The sequence below is a fragment of the Zonotrichia leucophrys genome, chromosome 6 (assembly GCF_028769735.1).
Source record: "Zonotrichia leucophrys gambelii isolate GWCS_2022_RI chromosome 6, RI_Zleu_2.0, whole genome shotgun sequence".
Classification (NCBI taxonomy): domain Eukaryota; kingdom Metazoa; phylum Chordata; class Aves; order Passeriformes; family Passerellidae; genus Zonotrichia; species Zonotrichia leucophrys.
Genome location: NC_088176.1, coordinates 24,032,090 through 24,044,597, shown reverse-complemented (window position 1 = coordinate 24,044,597; position 12,508 = coordinate 24,032,090). Strand labels below are relative to the sequence as shown.

At 43.1% G+C, this 12,508-nt stretch overlaps 1 protein-coding gene across 1 annotated transcript in view; it reads right to left on the bottom strand.

The window, feature by feature from the left end:
- LOC135449980 (L-threonine ammonia-lyase-like) overlaps positions 1–3,849 on the bottom strand; it is a 28,664-nt gene extending 24,815 nt beyond the window's left edge. Inside the window, exon 1 of the mRNA XM_064717522.1 lies at positions 3,716–3,849. Within this exon, the coding sequence (XP_064573592.1) occupies positions 3,716–3,849 (134 nt within the window). The remainder of the gene's footprint in view (positions 1–3,715) is intronic.
- Positions 3,850–12,508: the final 8,659 nt, after the last annotated feature.

Here is a 12,508-nt window from a genome sequence, read left to right as displayed (position 1 = left end):
ATAATATTCATCAAGTTAAACAGCGCTAGAAAAAAAAATCCAAAAATAGCAATATTAACAAACTAAGAAAATAATAAAACCAGCAAAAATAATTTTGGGAAGATGAAAGGCAATAACCCATGCTATACCTAAAGACCATAACTGTTGCCTTTGCCAGACAGAGAGGTGTCCAAGTGTGCAACAAGGGACAGTTCCATGTGCCCATGGTGAAGCACTTCAGATTGCCTCCCTCAGCACCCAAAAACAGACTAAACAGATTAAACTGATCCACTGGATCTCCTCAGCTTCTCAAACTGAAGGAACAAATTCTGCAAAAGCATTCATGTCCAGGGAATAGCCAAGTGTGAAAGACTATTCACCATTCTGCCCAGTATAAATGTTAGAGAGAGATGGTACTAAAGCATGAGGTAGAAAATTTTAAATTTCCCTTCTTAGAGAAAATGATTAACTCACAGAACTCATTGCAAGAGAACTCTATGAAGAAAAAAAATATAAACAGGCTCCTAAAAAATACACTACTAAATGTAGTGACCAATACACACATTATTAAAGAATTAATCTGTGATTCAGGAAGCCCCTGGGCAAACTCCATGAAAGCATGTGAGAGAAAGTGTCTTAGGTGGCTTTCATCTTTCCTCCAATTCTGTTACTGGCCACCCCTAGAGAGAGGACACAGAAAGGACTGCTCTTTGGCCTGACCCAGTGCTGATTGCAGAGGTACCCAGTTAGCCCATTTGGCAGCTTTTACACTTCCAAAATGAGTCACAACAGCGCGTGTTGAGGCAGACATGAAGTTGAAATTACGGACATACAGTCCCATGTACTGGGTCCCAGATGGAAATTCAACAGTCACAAAAGGAAAGTAATTTTAATATAAGACTGAAAACTCAGCCTTTCTTTGTCATTTCTGCAGCAGCTTTTGTCATCTGCATTCACAGTGATACACATTCACTGTAAAGAGGGACTGACAGTGTTGCAAAATGTGCAGTTGAGAAGTCACAAAATGTTAACCTTGAATACACTTCAAACTCATATACACATCTTCTCTACATATGGATTTTAATTTTGTCCTTTTTAATGTTTTGGGTGTAGGGGTTTCTTAAGGTCATACCTATATGCTGTCATCACCTTCAGGCTCCCTGAAGACTTTCCTGGAGCACACTGACCAAGGGACATTGGTAAGAAACAGCTTTAGACAGATTTGTCATCTGCTTTCAGGTAACTGGGCTAAGATCTTACACCTGCAAGTTCAGAATACTTATTAAGGCAAAAGGTGACCCCATTTGAAGTCACTTCTGCCCCTTTGCTCAGTGTTGAGCAGAGGTGGGTCAGGCACAGGGGGCAAGGCAGGGCGAGCAGCCTGCTGCAGGTGCAATCTGCCTGGCTTATGACTGCAGTGTGGCTGGGGCTGGGATCTCCTCCTACAGGAGTGAGAAAGAGGCAATCCCAGGATATGACAGAGAGGGTCCTTTCCCTCATCCTAATCCCTTCTACCCAGAACCTCTCCAGCTCCATTAATCCTTCTAATTCCATGTCCCAGTGCTGTCTCCTCTGACCCTTCTCACCACTTGAGCCTCCCAGACCCCTCTGATACTTTCCTTGTTTGCTGCAATCTCCTTTTCCAGTAGCTCATAAACATTCCTGTTCCATCTCAACTCCTCTTCTACCTTTTTACCCTTTCCCAAATACATCCAAATACTGCAATAGCAGCAGTCCTTTAAAGCTTCTCAGCAACTTGAGCTAGTGCGACTTTATGAAAGAAAAATGGTAGAAAAATAGAGGCTTGCTGAGATAAAAACATCCAGAAGGATCATAACAAATATCATCTTCACTACCAGAAATTCCAGGTTTTGCACTCAATAGTGTCTGAGTGCCCTGCACACCACTACAGGGTGACAAGTAAACTCCTGCAGGCACAGGGAAGGAACATAATAAATTTGACAATTCCCTCTCTTTGACAATAAATTCAAAACAGATCAAAGAAAATACTGCACTCTAAATATGACTGTCTTGAATTATCATTATTTTGATACTGAATTGAATTAACAGTATTTTGTGTAACACTAGCACTTAGAAACACCCATTTGAGACTGTATCACTCCAACTAGAGGCACATACATGATGGAAATATAAAATGCATATCTGACATTTCTATATCTAGAGCCTATGCAAAGTGATTGCTCCTAAATCACACAGGAATCACCACCACCTTCCCCTAAACAGAAGGACAAGTTCAGCAAATTTAAAGTTCAACTTTATTGATGGAAACTGGGACACAGACAGATCCAGTGGCTTGCCTAAGACTTCCGCAGGGCTATTTATCAGGGTGTCTTAAAGACAAGGAGGTCGGGGCATAGTAACCATGCTGGGGGACAAAAGTGTCAGCACTGTGTCCATCCAACAGAGACAGCTACATAATAACCAAGCCTTGAGACTGAGCAGGCCTTTAGAGCTCTACTCACCATATACAGGCCCGGCAAACAACCAAGCTGTATTATCACCTCTGACAAAATCTCTCCTTATTTCTGGCAAGTCAGATTTACCAAAGCCTGAGCCTAGCACTACATATGCCTTCATCTGTGATCATAATCTATTACCATTCTTCTGTACACAGTATGCACATCTCATTGCTTACTACTGGCAATGGCAACTGGGTGTCAGCTGCCAAATAGAAAACACTAGGAAAAGCAATCTGAAAGCAAGATGAATTCACAACTGCACTCATGATGGAAGTGTTGAAGCAGAGGTAACCAACTGTCCCTCAAACAGACTCATCCCTCTCGGAAGTTCTTATAAGACCTTCACAGCTGTGAATGCCAAATTATAGCTATCCAACACTGCATAGCGTTTGGCAGCTAAAACTCATTAAGCAATTAAACTTTTCCCTAAGTTGAATGTATTCTGAGTCTAGAGGCTTTCTGGTGACTAACACATCCCCATAATTCACTTCCAATCAGGAACAAATAACATAACTCAAAATAAAGCAAAGACTGGTCCTGCGCTGAAAAGAGATCCACAGCGCACTGCAGGACAGGTCATATCATGGGTGACTTTGGCCATGCCCTTTTTACAGTGCAGGAGACCTTGTCTTCCCCTTTATTCACAGCATGAGGCCCACTGAAACAATTTATATCTTAAATGTTAACAACATCTGTGACAAGGAGATGCAGGAAATAGAACTGTTCCTTGTTTGTACCACATCTGGCAAAACCAGAGCATGATCTCAATAATGGTGTCCAGATAATAAAATGGAGGGAAAAACAAACTATGGAAAAGGTTAAGAATGAGGTTGCACAACACCACCATGCCATGTGTGTGCACAGCCTCAGCTCATGCTACACAAGGACACTAGATGACTCTTAAATTCCATCTGCACCATCCAAGTCTGAAAACAGGAATTCAAGATCACCATAAACACCATAACAATGACAACCACAGAATTGTAATAACAGGATCTGACATGGGCTATCCCAAGATAAATTTTCAGCAGTCCACTGGCCTGTCTACGGTTATTTCTGATACCATACTCATGAAGAAATAAAAAAGCTGAACTCTGTGGGCTAAAAGTATTAAAATCTCCACCACTTTCAGTGGATAACTCCAACCCATATCCACAGAACCCTGGGAAATTCGGGAAAATTGCAAACAATTTCTTGGATTTTTTGTTTAGTTTGATTTTTTTAGGGAGTTAAGGAAAGGAAAAAGAAAGCATTACCTATACAGCACAGTGACTAAATAAACAACGAGGCGAAGCAGAACTCCAACTACGACAGCATAAGGAGGCAGGAGGGGTCCAGGGGTTGTCATGTCCGTGGGCCTGGCCCTGGGGGGACCCCGAGGGCTGACCATGACCCCTGAGGGGGATAAAGGAGCACTCTAGCTCTAAGTCAGACAGCAATATTCTCCAACCTTTGCCAGAAAGGATCGTAGTCTTCGTCTTCCCTGTAGCGCTCTCTGGGACTTCTGTTTTTTAAGACCCTGGAGTAGATAAACTGTGCTGCAAAATTCATGGTAACTCCTGGTGCAGAGCAAAGCTGGGACACTGCTGGCAGGGGACACACTTGCCTGTGAGAAGTGTCAGCCCTGCACTGCTGGGTGGGAAGTAGCAGGCAGTGTGCTGTAAGCAGCTCTCAGGGCTGGCTGGGGGAAGTGCCTTTGAAAGAGATGGCTGCTGCTATTTAAAGAGATTATTTCAGAGCCCAACCTGTCCTTGTCAATTTGAGTCAGGGCCTGGATTATGCTTGGGTGACGCTCTGTTAGCAGGACACTTGGAGCTTTAGTTACTTACTGCTTAGCTGTGGAGCATGATCCCCACCAGCTGCAGGGCCCACAACTGAGCAGCAGGAAAGGGGTGCCAGGCTTGGGGTCTCTGCAGGGATCCTTTCAGGCAGAACCAAGGGTCATGGCTCCTCATGACTGAGGCACAGAGAGACAGCTCTGCTTGTGTGGGTCTTCTCTTGGCACAAGTCCCTGCAGCAGAAAAATACAGGCATCTAGATCATAAAGTACAGAAAACAGCGTCTAGGGGAAGGACTGTAGCAAGTTATCTATATCTATATCTATGTACATATCTGTTCTATCTATTTTTTTTATATATAGGGTTTATATATATATAAACTCCATCTAAATCTGTTTTTCTTTGCCCTGAGAGAGCACTAGCAAAGGCAGAGTCACAGTTCCAGATACAGAACAGCTGTGCAGCAGGGATGGGGCAGAGTCCTTTTGTGGTTCCTCTCCTCTCAAATACATTCCTGATGCCTCCAGACTGCCTGGAGATGAACCAGGTATCTATTTCCAAGTATAAGTGGGCCCTCAGTACCCTCTGCTTTCTACTGAGACCATACAAAATCCTAATCTCCAAGACAGAGAACAAGCATGTCATGAAATCTAACCCAAGCTGTGACCTAACTCTCCCCACAGGATATCATGAGAAATACTATAATGAGATTTATATGGGAGAGTCAAAATAAATGCTCAAATAGTCTTCTGGGATCTCTGGAAAGTCTGAGCTGTCCTGGTGGAGCCTTCCCTACACTGGCGTGGCAGGCAGGCCCATGCTCTCTTGACTTCATGTTGATGAAGCTCCAGATTCACCATTTTTTCCAGTTTCTCACACACAGACCCCTTTTATTCTTTCTTTTCCAGGTGGTGGATGTGCAGGCTGTGGTGGTGCCATGTGCTACAAGTGGCCACAGCCCAGCAGGAGGCTGCGGCCAGGGGAGGTGAGGAAGGAATGCACTCAGCTGCTGCCAGCACTTGCAGCCCCGCAGCCAAGTCACCTTCAGCCAACTTCACTGGTGCCTTGAAGGGCAGAGGGAAGGCTGGGGGAGCTACCACTCTGCTCACAACACAGCTGAGTGCAATGGTGGGCACAAAATGGAACTCTATAGCAGTGAAAACGGCAATTCCTTTGGCTCTTGGGTACCTGGGGGTCCAGATGCACTCAAATCTTGACATTAATTCAGTTCCTTACAAACAAGGCTTGATCTGTGACTGACACTTGGACCACATGGGTGAAGGGACTGCTGGGATCATTTGGTCAAGAAGCTGGAAAAAAATTCACCAAGATGTTGCATGACAGAAGTACATGAAACACTGAATTGCTATCCCAGTAAACACTCCCAAACAAGCAGCCAGCTATAGAAAAAGGATCTTTGGGAATTTCTGCTGCAGATTTCAGCCCATGTCAAACATTCTTTCAAAGGCCTTGCCACTTCCAAACCTGTTCACAGTGCTTTAAAACATACCACAATTACCACAGGAAGGAAAAACTAGCTTTCAGCTTTGATTTTTTCCTTTTGTATGGGTGGAAGGAAGGGGTAAGTAAGATACAATTGCAGTGCTGGTACAGTCAAGTGACATCTAACACAATTGCCATGAAACCATCAAAGACACTAAGTTACAGGTCACCCTGGAGATGACATTTCTTTTCAAATCCAGAGTTTCATACCTCCCTCCAAGCTGCTCTTTGGTGGGTCCTAAGGGAAGGAAGCCAATGCCTCAGTGCTGTGTAGCTTTCCAAAGGTTTCATTTACAACTTCCATGCTGCCACCAGTCACACTTTGTGTGTTTGTGCAAGGAAATCATCGTGTGCCCAGCTTTAGGCTGAGACCTCAGTAAAACCAGACTAGGTCAGAGGCACTGTGTACATCAGAAATGGCAATTATTGGGAAGTGGTTTTATCCACATCATAATAAAATATTATCTTGTACTTAGACAATTTTGAGTCCAAAGAAAAAATAAACCACACAGTTTATCAACAGAGAGAACTGAAATACAGTGCTTGTGTGCTGGTGTGTAAGAAAAAACAATGTTTAGCACTGGAAAAAATTGGAAAACCCAAATCTCAGAATAACAGTTTTATACTCACTAGGTCATATATAACTGCCAGTCCTCCTCCCTCAGTCCCTGGTGCAAGCCCCATTAAGAACAGCATAATGTGGAGAGTAACAGCTTCTTTTTCTAGAAAACCTTTTAAACAAGGTTATGCTGCACTTTTCCTGAACTTAAAAATAAAATAGAACCATTTTGCTGTCAGAACGGAAAAGAATGCCTCATTCTCTTGTAACCAGAGAGAACTCAGTTTGGACAGCACTGAGAAAAATAGCTATGGCCATTGTAAATACGGACTTTATTGAATTACAGAACTTGAAAGATTGTTTTGAAGGGTTAGCCAAGCTTTTCCCTACACTAAATAAAATTAATAACATTTCCAACCTCAGTGAGAACAGCATGGGTGGGAAGTGATAGTCTGTCCAAAGCAGAGAATTCTTTACAGAATTTGATCACTTGCAGAAGGAAAGAGGGTGGAGACAGTCTGCAGTTAAGCCAAGAAAAGCAATAAAACTTTCTCAGAGAATAGCAACTCAGAAAACCAAAATTATAATTGAGGATTATGCAACATATTGATGCAAATGTGGTGGTAAACCACTGTGATAATCAGTATGGATAAAAAAATACAGGCAACTCATAAAGAATTGCCAACTAAAAAAAAATAAACCAGAAAGAATAAAAAAAAATAGGCACCAAAAAGATGCCCATTTCCTTCTAATTAAAGATACCAATTTAACTCCCATCTCAGTTTCTTCATAAATCAATATTCATAGAGCAGACCGAAGTTTCGGTCCCAAGTGTTTATATTTTTATTTGTTTACATTTGTCAGCAGCTGACCACAACAGTAAAATATCACATTCCCATTTACTATCTTTAGGGATCTCAGAAAAGGCTGACAAGGTAGATTCAAATCAGTGGAAACAGAAGTAGCTTCCCCAAGCTGTATTTCACAGAGCCTGAAACAAAGAGCAGGCATCAATTCAAAGAAGATATTTGCTGGAACAAGAGGCAACAGGGAAGCCTGGATGTGCTTTATCTAAAGTTTTGGGACAGACTGCATCTGTTAACGTGGGACAGACTGTATCTGTTTTATGTAAACATTTTGCAGAAAGGATGAGATATTTCTCAAGGCAAAGAGCAAAAGCTTGTGTTAGAGTCCAAAAATTATCTCCTCAAAATAGTATCTATATCCATAAGAGGTTTAACACTAAGATGCTGAACCAATTGCATTCTATGAGGAAAAACTGGCGACAAAAAGCTTATGCCTTGCTGTAGCAAAAAAATGTATATTCTCTTCTACTGAGACTAAACTGGTAAGAACCAGCAAAATATTTTGTGCTGCTATTTGAGATATTTAACATCTTGCTTATCTCAGTTTCAAGTGGTAGGATAACATTTATAATACATGCAGAGGCAGCAGATTAGCATTGCAGATGCATCAAAGTACCCAGGACTCTATTCTAAGCTACCTCACAAAATTATATTAATGAACAAAGACTGTATCCAGTTATCTTTGAATAACATGAGATCCCTTATGCTGTCACTGGCTCCAGGGGTTTTGCCTATATGGGTCTAAAGCACTGGTCATGCAGTTGTGTTCACACAAAGTGGAAGTGCCCTGGCTGAAGCCCACACAGAGAATCGCTGAAAATCCACATTTGATTCTCTGTTCAGAGAACAGCAATTGTGATCAGCTGTTTCACTTCTGCTTTTCCAGACACAGAGTGGCACCATATAATTTCAAAGCACTACTGCAATAATCTTTTCTCACTAACAGAGATCAGGCATTCAAATGGCAAGTGAACGTGAGCTGAAGCACAATTAACGCAGGGGGTTTTTAACAAACTTGACTCGCAAAAGGATGCTGATTTGCCACCAAATAACCACTACACGATGCTTTCGGAGGCTCACGATGGCTCGGAGGATGCAGGACCCGGCAGCAGTGCAGCACAGACGGCGTTTGTGCCGGGCGGGTCGGTGCCGGCCGGTGCCACTCCCCAGCCCCGGGCACGGACCGAGCGCGGCTCCCCCAGCGCGATAAGGGTCAAGTACGAACAGCCGCGGCTGTGACCTTGTCCGAGACACTCAGCGATCCAAATCCTCTGCCCTGCCCTGCCGCTGTGCTAATTAAAACGCTGAACTCTGGGCTGCAGTTCACGCTGTGCCGGAGATCAGCGCACCTGGGCCGCGGGAGGAGCAGGGAGGCGCAGCCGCCGGAGCCAAAGCGGGGCAGGACAGGGAGCGGCCCCCGGGTAACGTGGTGGCCCGAAACGGGTCACCTCAGCGCCACCTGAGGGGCAGCTCCCCCGCTGCCAGGGGCCGGGACACGCGTGTGTGCCAGCCCGCCCCCCACGGCCCTTGCCCTGCCCCACCTCGCCCCCGCCTGCTCCCACGCTCTGCTTCCAACAATCCCATCAAAGCTGAGCAATCAAGTCCCTCCCAGTGGCCCCAGCAGAACACTCTGTGCACCCTGGACTGATATAATTTCCTCTAAATTCAAACCATAGGCTTTTGCCCCATCAGCTTCTCCTAATTCACCTTTTTAATGATGAAGAGATTACTTCAGAATTATTTATAGTATCCTGATGATTCAATTGACTCCTGCCCTCACCTTTGATGCTTCTTATTCCTCGAACACATGCAATGAGCCCTCCATTTCCCTTCGACTTTTTTATCCTCTAATCTTGTATTTCCTCTTTTCTCAGGGTTAATGAGAAGAGACGTTAGAGAGTCACCACTGTGAAAGTCATACCTTCATTATTCTGTAGATAGCAAAAGTAGTATTTAAAAAGATAAAAAACAGATAGCACTTACAGAAATTAAAATTACAGCATGACATAGATTAATATCTGCATGAAGACATAATATTTCTGTTACTCTTACAAAGAGTTCCAGTGGTGGGTATGAATTAAAGAACATTTGGGACAGATAATCTGAAGTGTTTTACTGCATGAGGACAGAACACTGTAACAGATCTTTTAACTCTGAGCCAACTGGTCTCTTAAGGCAAGGAAGGCTATCCTAAAATCTGACATTGGAAACAGCATCCATGCTATCCCAATTTCCTACATGGATGCTGCTTCAGGTGATAACTCTTCCTCCTACTTCTTTCATGCTTAACACAACCATTCATGCAGATACAGCAAACTAATAGCCAGTGCAACAACCATCGGGCTCCCTCCTAAATACATGTGGAACCGATTGCACTTTAACTAACTCATTAGAAAAAAATTTAGAAAAGGGGTGGAGGACAATAGTCAAGTTCACATCTGTTTTCCAACAATTGGAGTCCATGTTCTGCCTCTGGAGTTTGTAGAGTGTGCTAATCTGTTCATTTGTTCATCTGCTCACAAGGTTTTTCATGCCTTGAACCAACTTTTAAAATTTTTTTTAGAAATATTTTCACAGGCCCTTCTCTTCCTTCTTACGATTATACTATTTCCCTATGGTAACTACCACACATTCTCCTGTTAAGTAGTGGCATTATGAAACTATTTAAGTTGTCTTTTACTGCAGTTTTTCAGCTGGAATTAAAGAGGTGAGAAGCCATCAGTACCACACAGTAATAACTAGCTGTACTGTTGGGGAATCTTGTTGGACAGGATCCACCATGTGATTAACTACACAGGCAGCAGGATGAAAAAAATTCATACACATTCTTGTTCACTCTCTGCCTGGAAACATGTATTGGAAACATGTTTGAAGAAAAATTGCAGCTAAAGACATAAGGGATCTATAATAACAAAGGAACTACTCTCATCCTGCTTCAGTATTGTATATACACTCACACACGTACTCTAAAAGGAATTTTAACCAGGGATTTTTACTGCATTGGCTTTAAAATTATACACATACTGTAAATTTTCAGAGAATTGGCAGTAGAATGATCAACTTGGCTTCTCCCTCTGGCACATCATTCTTCCCCTTGCAAGTCTCCATGACCTTGTGGCAATTAAGAGCAAAGGAGACCATGCTGAGTGGCAAACAAAAATAGGATTTATTTCCAGCTGTTTCTCTGTTTTGTTAGGTATCTCCACTCACATGGCAAACATGACTTATATTCAAAGGCTTCACATACACAGCTGCTGCCTCCCCTGCTGGAGAAAGGTACACAGGTGTTAAGTAACAGACCTTTGCCATTGTCATGACTGTGTTCAGCAAGGTGCTACTCAACACGTGAGTAGCTTCTCAGGTATTAGCAGGACCTTAATAGAAGAAATTGCGGCTTCAGTTTCAAGTAATTATCCGATTTAATTGGTGTGGTTTGCAATACTGATCTGCTAAAGACACTAGCTGAGTAATTCTAATTGGGGAATAATCAAGGACTTCCCCTGTATTATTTTCCCCAGTATTATCCACCACACACTCAGAGATCTATTTCCCATTTTTACGTGACGCAAATGGGTGCACGTAAAGTTACAACAGCAAAGGGCCACAACCTTCTGCAATAGGAAACAGAGCAAATATCAGGCCACCATGTGTGCAATACAAGACTGGGAGTAAAGAGTCTATTCATGAATCACTAATTTTGCTGGGAATATAGTTAATCCAACTTTCTAAGGTTTCTTTTAAAGAAAAGAAAGGTTTCTTTTTATTAAAATGGGTGGGCACACCACATATCATATTTCATAGGCTTCCTGAGGCATGGCCAGCCTTCATAAAATGCCTGAAATGTGTCAAATGAAAGGGCATAACTTGTTAAAATACAAAACCAACAACATAATTCACTAATATTCCCTGTGACCCACCTTTTCCTTCAGCTTTCTGATTCAGTTTCCTTGCGGATCATTGCTCAGGAAGCTGAAGCCACAGACTGAAAACAGCCTGAAGCCATGGGATGCTTACCTAATGCTGGCAAACAGAATCCAGCCTAGTGTGCTGGCACCAAGATGACACCAGAGAGTCAATTCCTGCACTGACTCACTGCTGGCTCTAGGCGTAGCACAAAATGTATTGTTTTGAAGAAGGCTGGATCAGAGTAGTTGGCTCCATGACACACAGGCTTGTTAACTTCTCCAGGGAGGGCGGAGACAGAGCTGATCTTCACAGTGCTTCACACTATGAACCATGTGATATGGGGTTTTTAACTGCATCAGAAATTATGCCTTCACGACTACAGCAGAACTTGACGTTTTTTTATGTCCCTTGTCAATCGAGATAATAAACACGAGAACAAGCTGATATGCAGCAGACCAGAGAGGGGCTTGCAGTGGCCAAGGGAAGGTGAACACTCATTCAAGGTGATCACTCACTCAAGCCTGCAGACCTGTGACTCCAACAGAGGCTGCCCAAGAATGACAGAGGCATGGAGGCTCTGTGGAGACTGCCAGGGATGGGTGCTAAAAATCACCACTATCCAAAGCTTTCAACGGCAATGTTTACTTCATTCTATTGAAATCACCACTGCAAGAGGCCCTTCATCTGTTCACTGAACAGAAGTACTGTGGCAGAGTGAACTTCTGCTTCTATGAGAAGTAGCCCAAAAGCTGCATGCCCGCTCTGCACAAATCAGCCTCCCCAAGTAATAAAACTCTGCTTCTGCATCTGTTCAACAAGTGCTGTGACCCAGCAGTCAGAAACCAAATGAATTAAGAGAGTGAAAGCAAGTGACCTCTTCCAAATGGGTCATGTAACAAGTCTCAATTTACATTAGGTATTCAACAGCCTTCAAGTAGCAGGAACTTCTGGTCATGAGCAGCTGACAGAAGTTAAGCCTTGACAAGAGCCTAAGGTACCTCCACAGTCTTTCCTCAGGGGCAGGTAGGCAGACTACACAAACCTTGCAAAAATTTCATCATCCACCAGTATTAAATCCAGGGTGGTGATTATACTCTTTCATTTCCTTCTCTTCAGGGTAAGGCACTTTCCTCTCCCTACAAGGACTGCTTTTCTACCATATTTTTGTCTCCTGAAGTAATCTCCACTTAATTTTCTTTGTTTCACATAAGGTCCCGTTTTCCCCAAGAGTTTGCTCAGCTATATCTGTTGTCAGCCCATGCTGCAGGATTTCATGTCCAATAGCAATGTGATTTTTTTCACATGGCACATATGTCCTCTGTCAACATATACCCTTTATTTAGTCCATTCCTTCTCCCTATGCACCCTGTGGGATCACTGTGCAGTTATTTATTGCTTTTGCCAAGCATTTAACTAGTCCAAGAAAGAGATACAGAA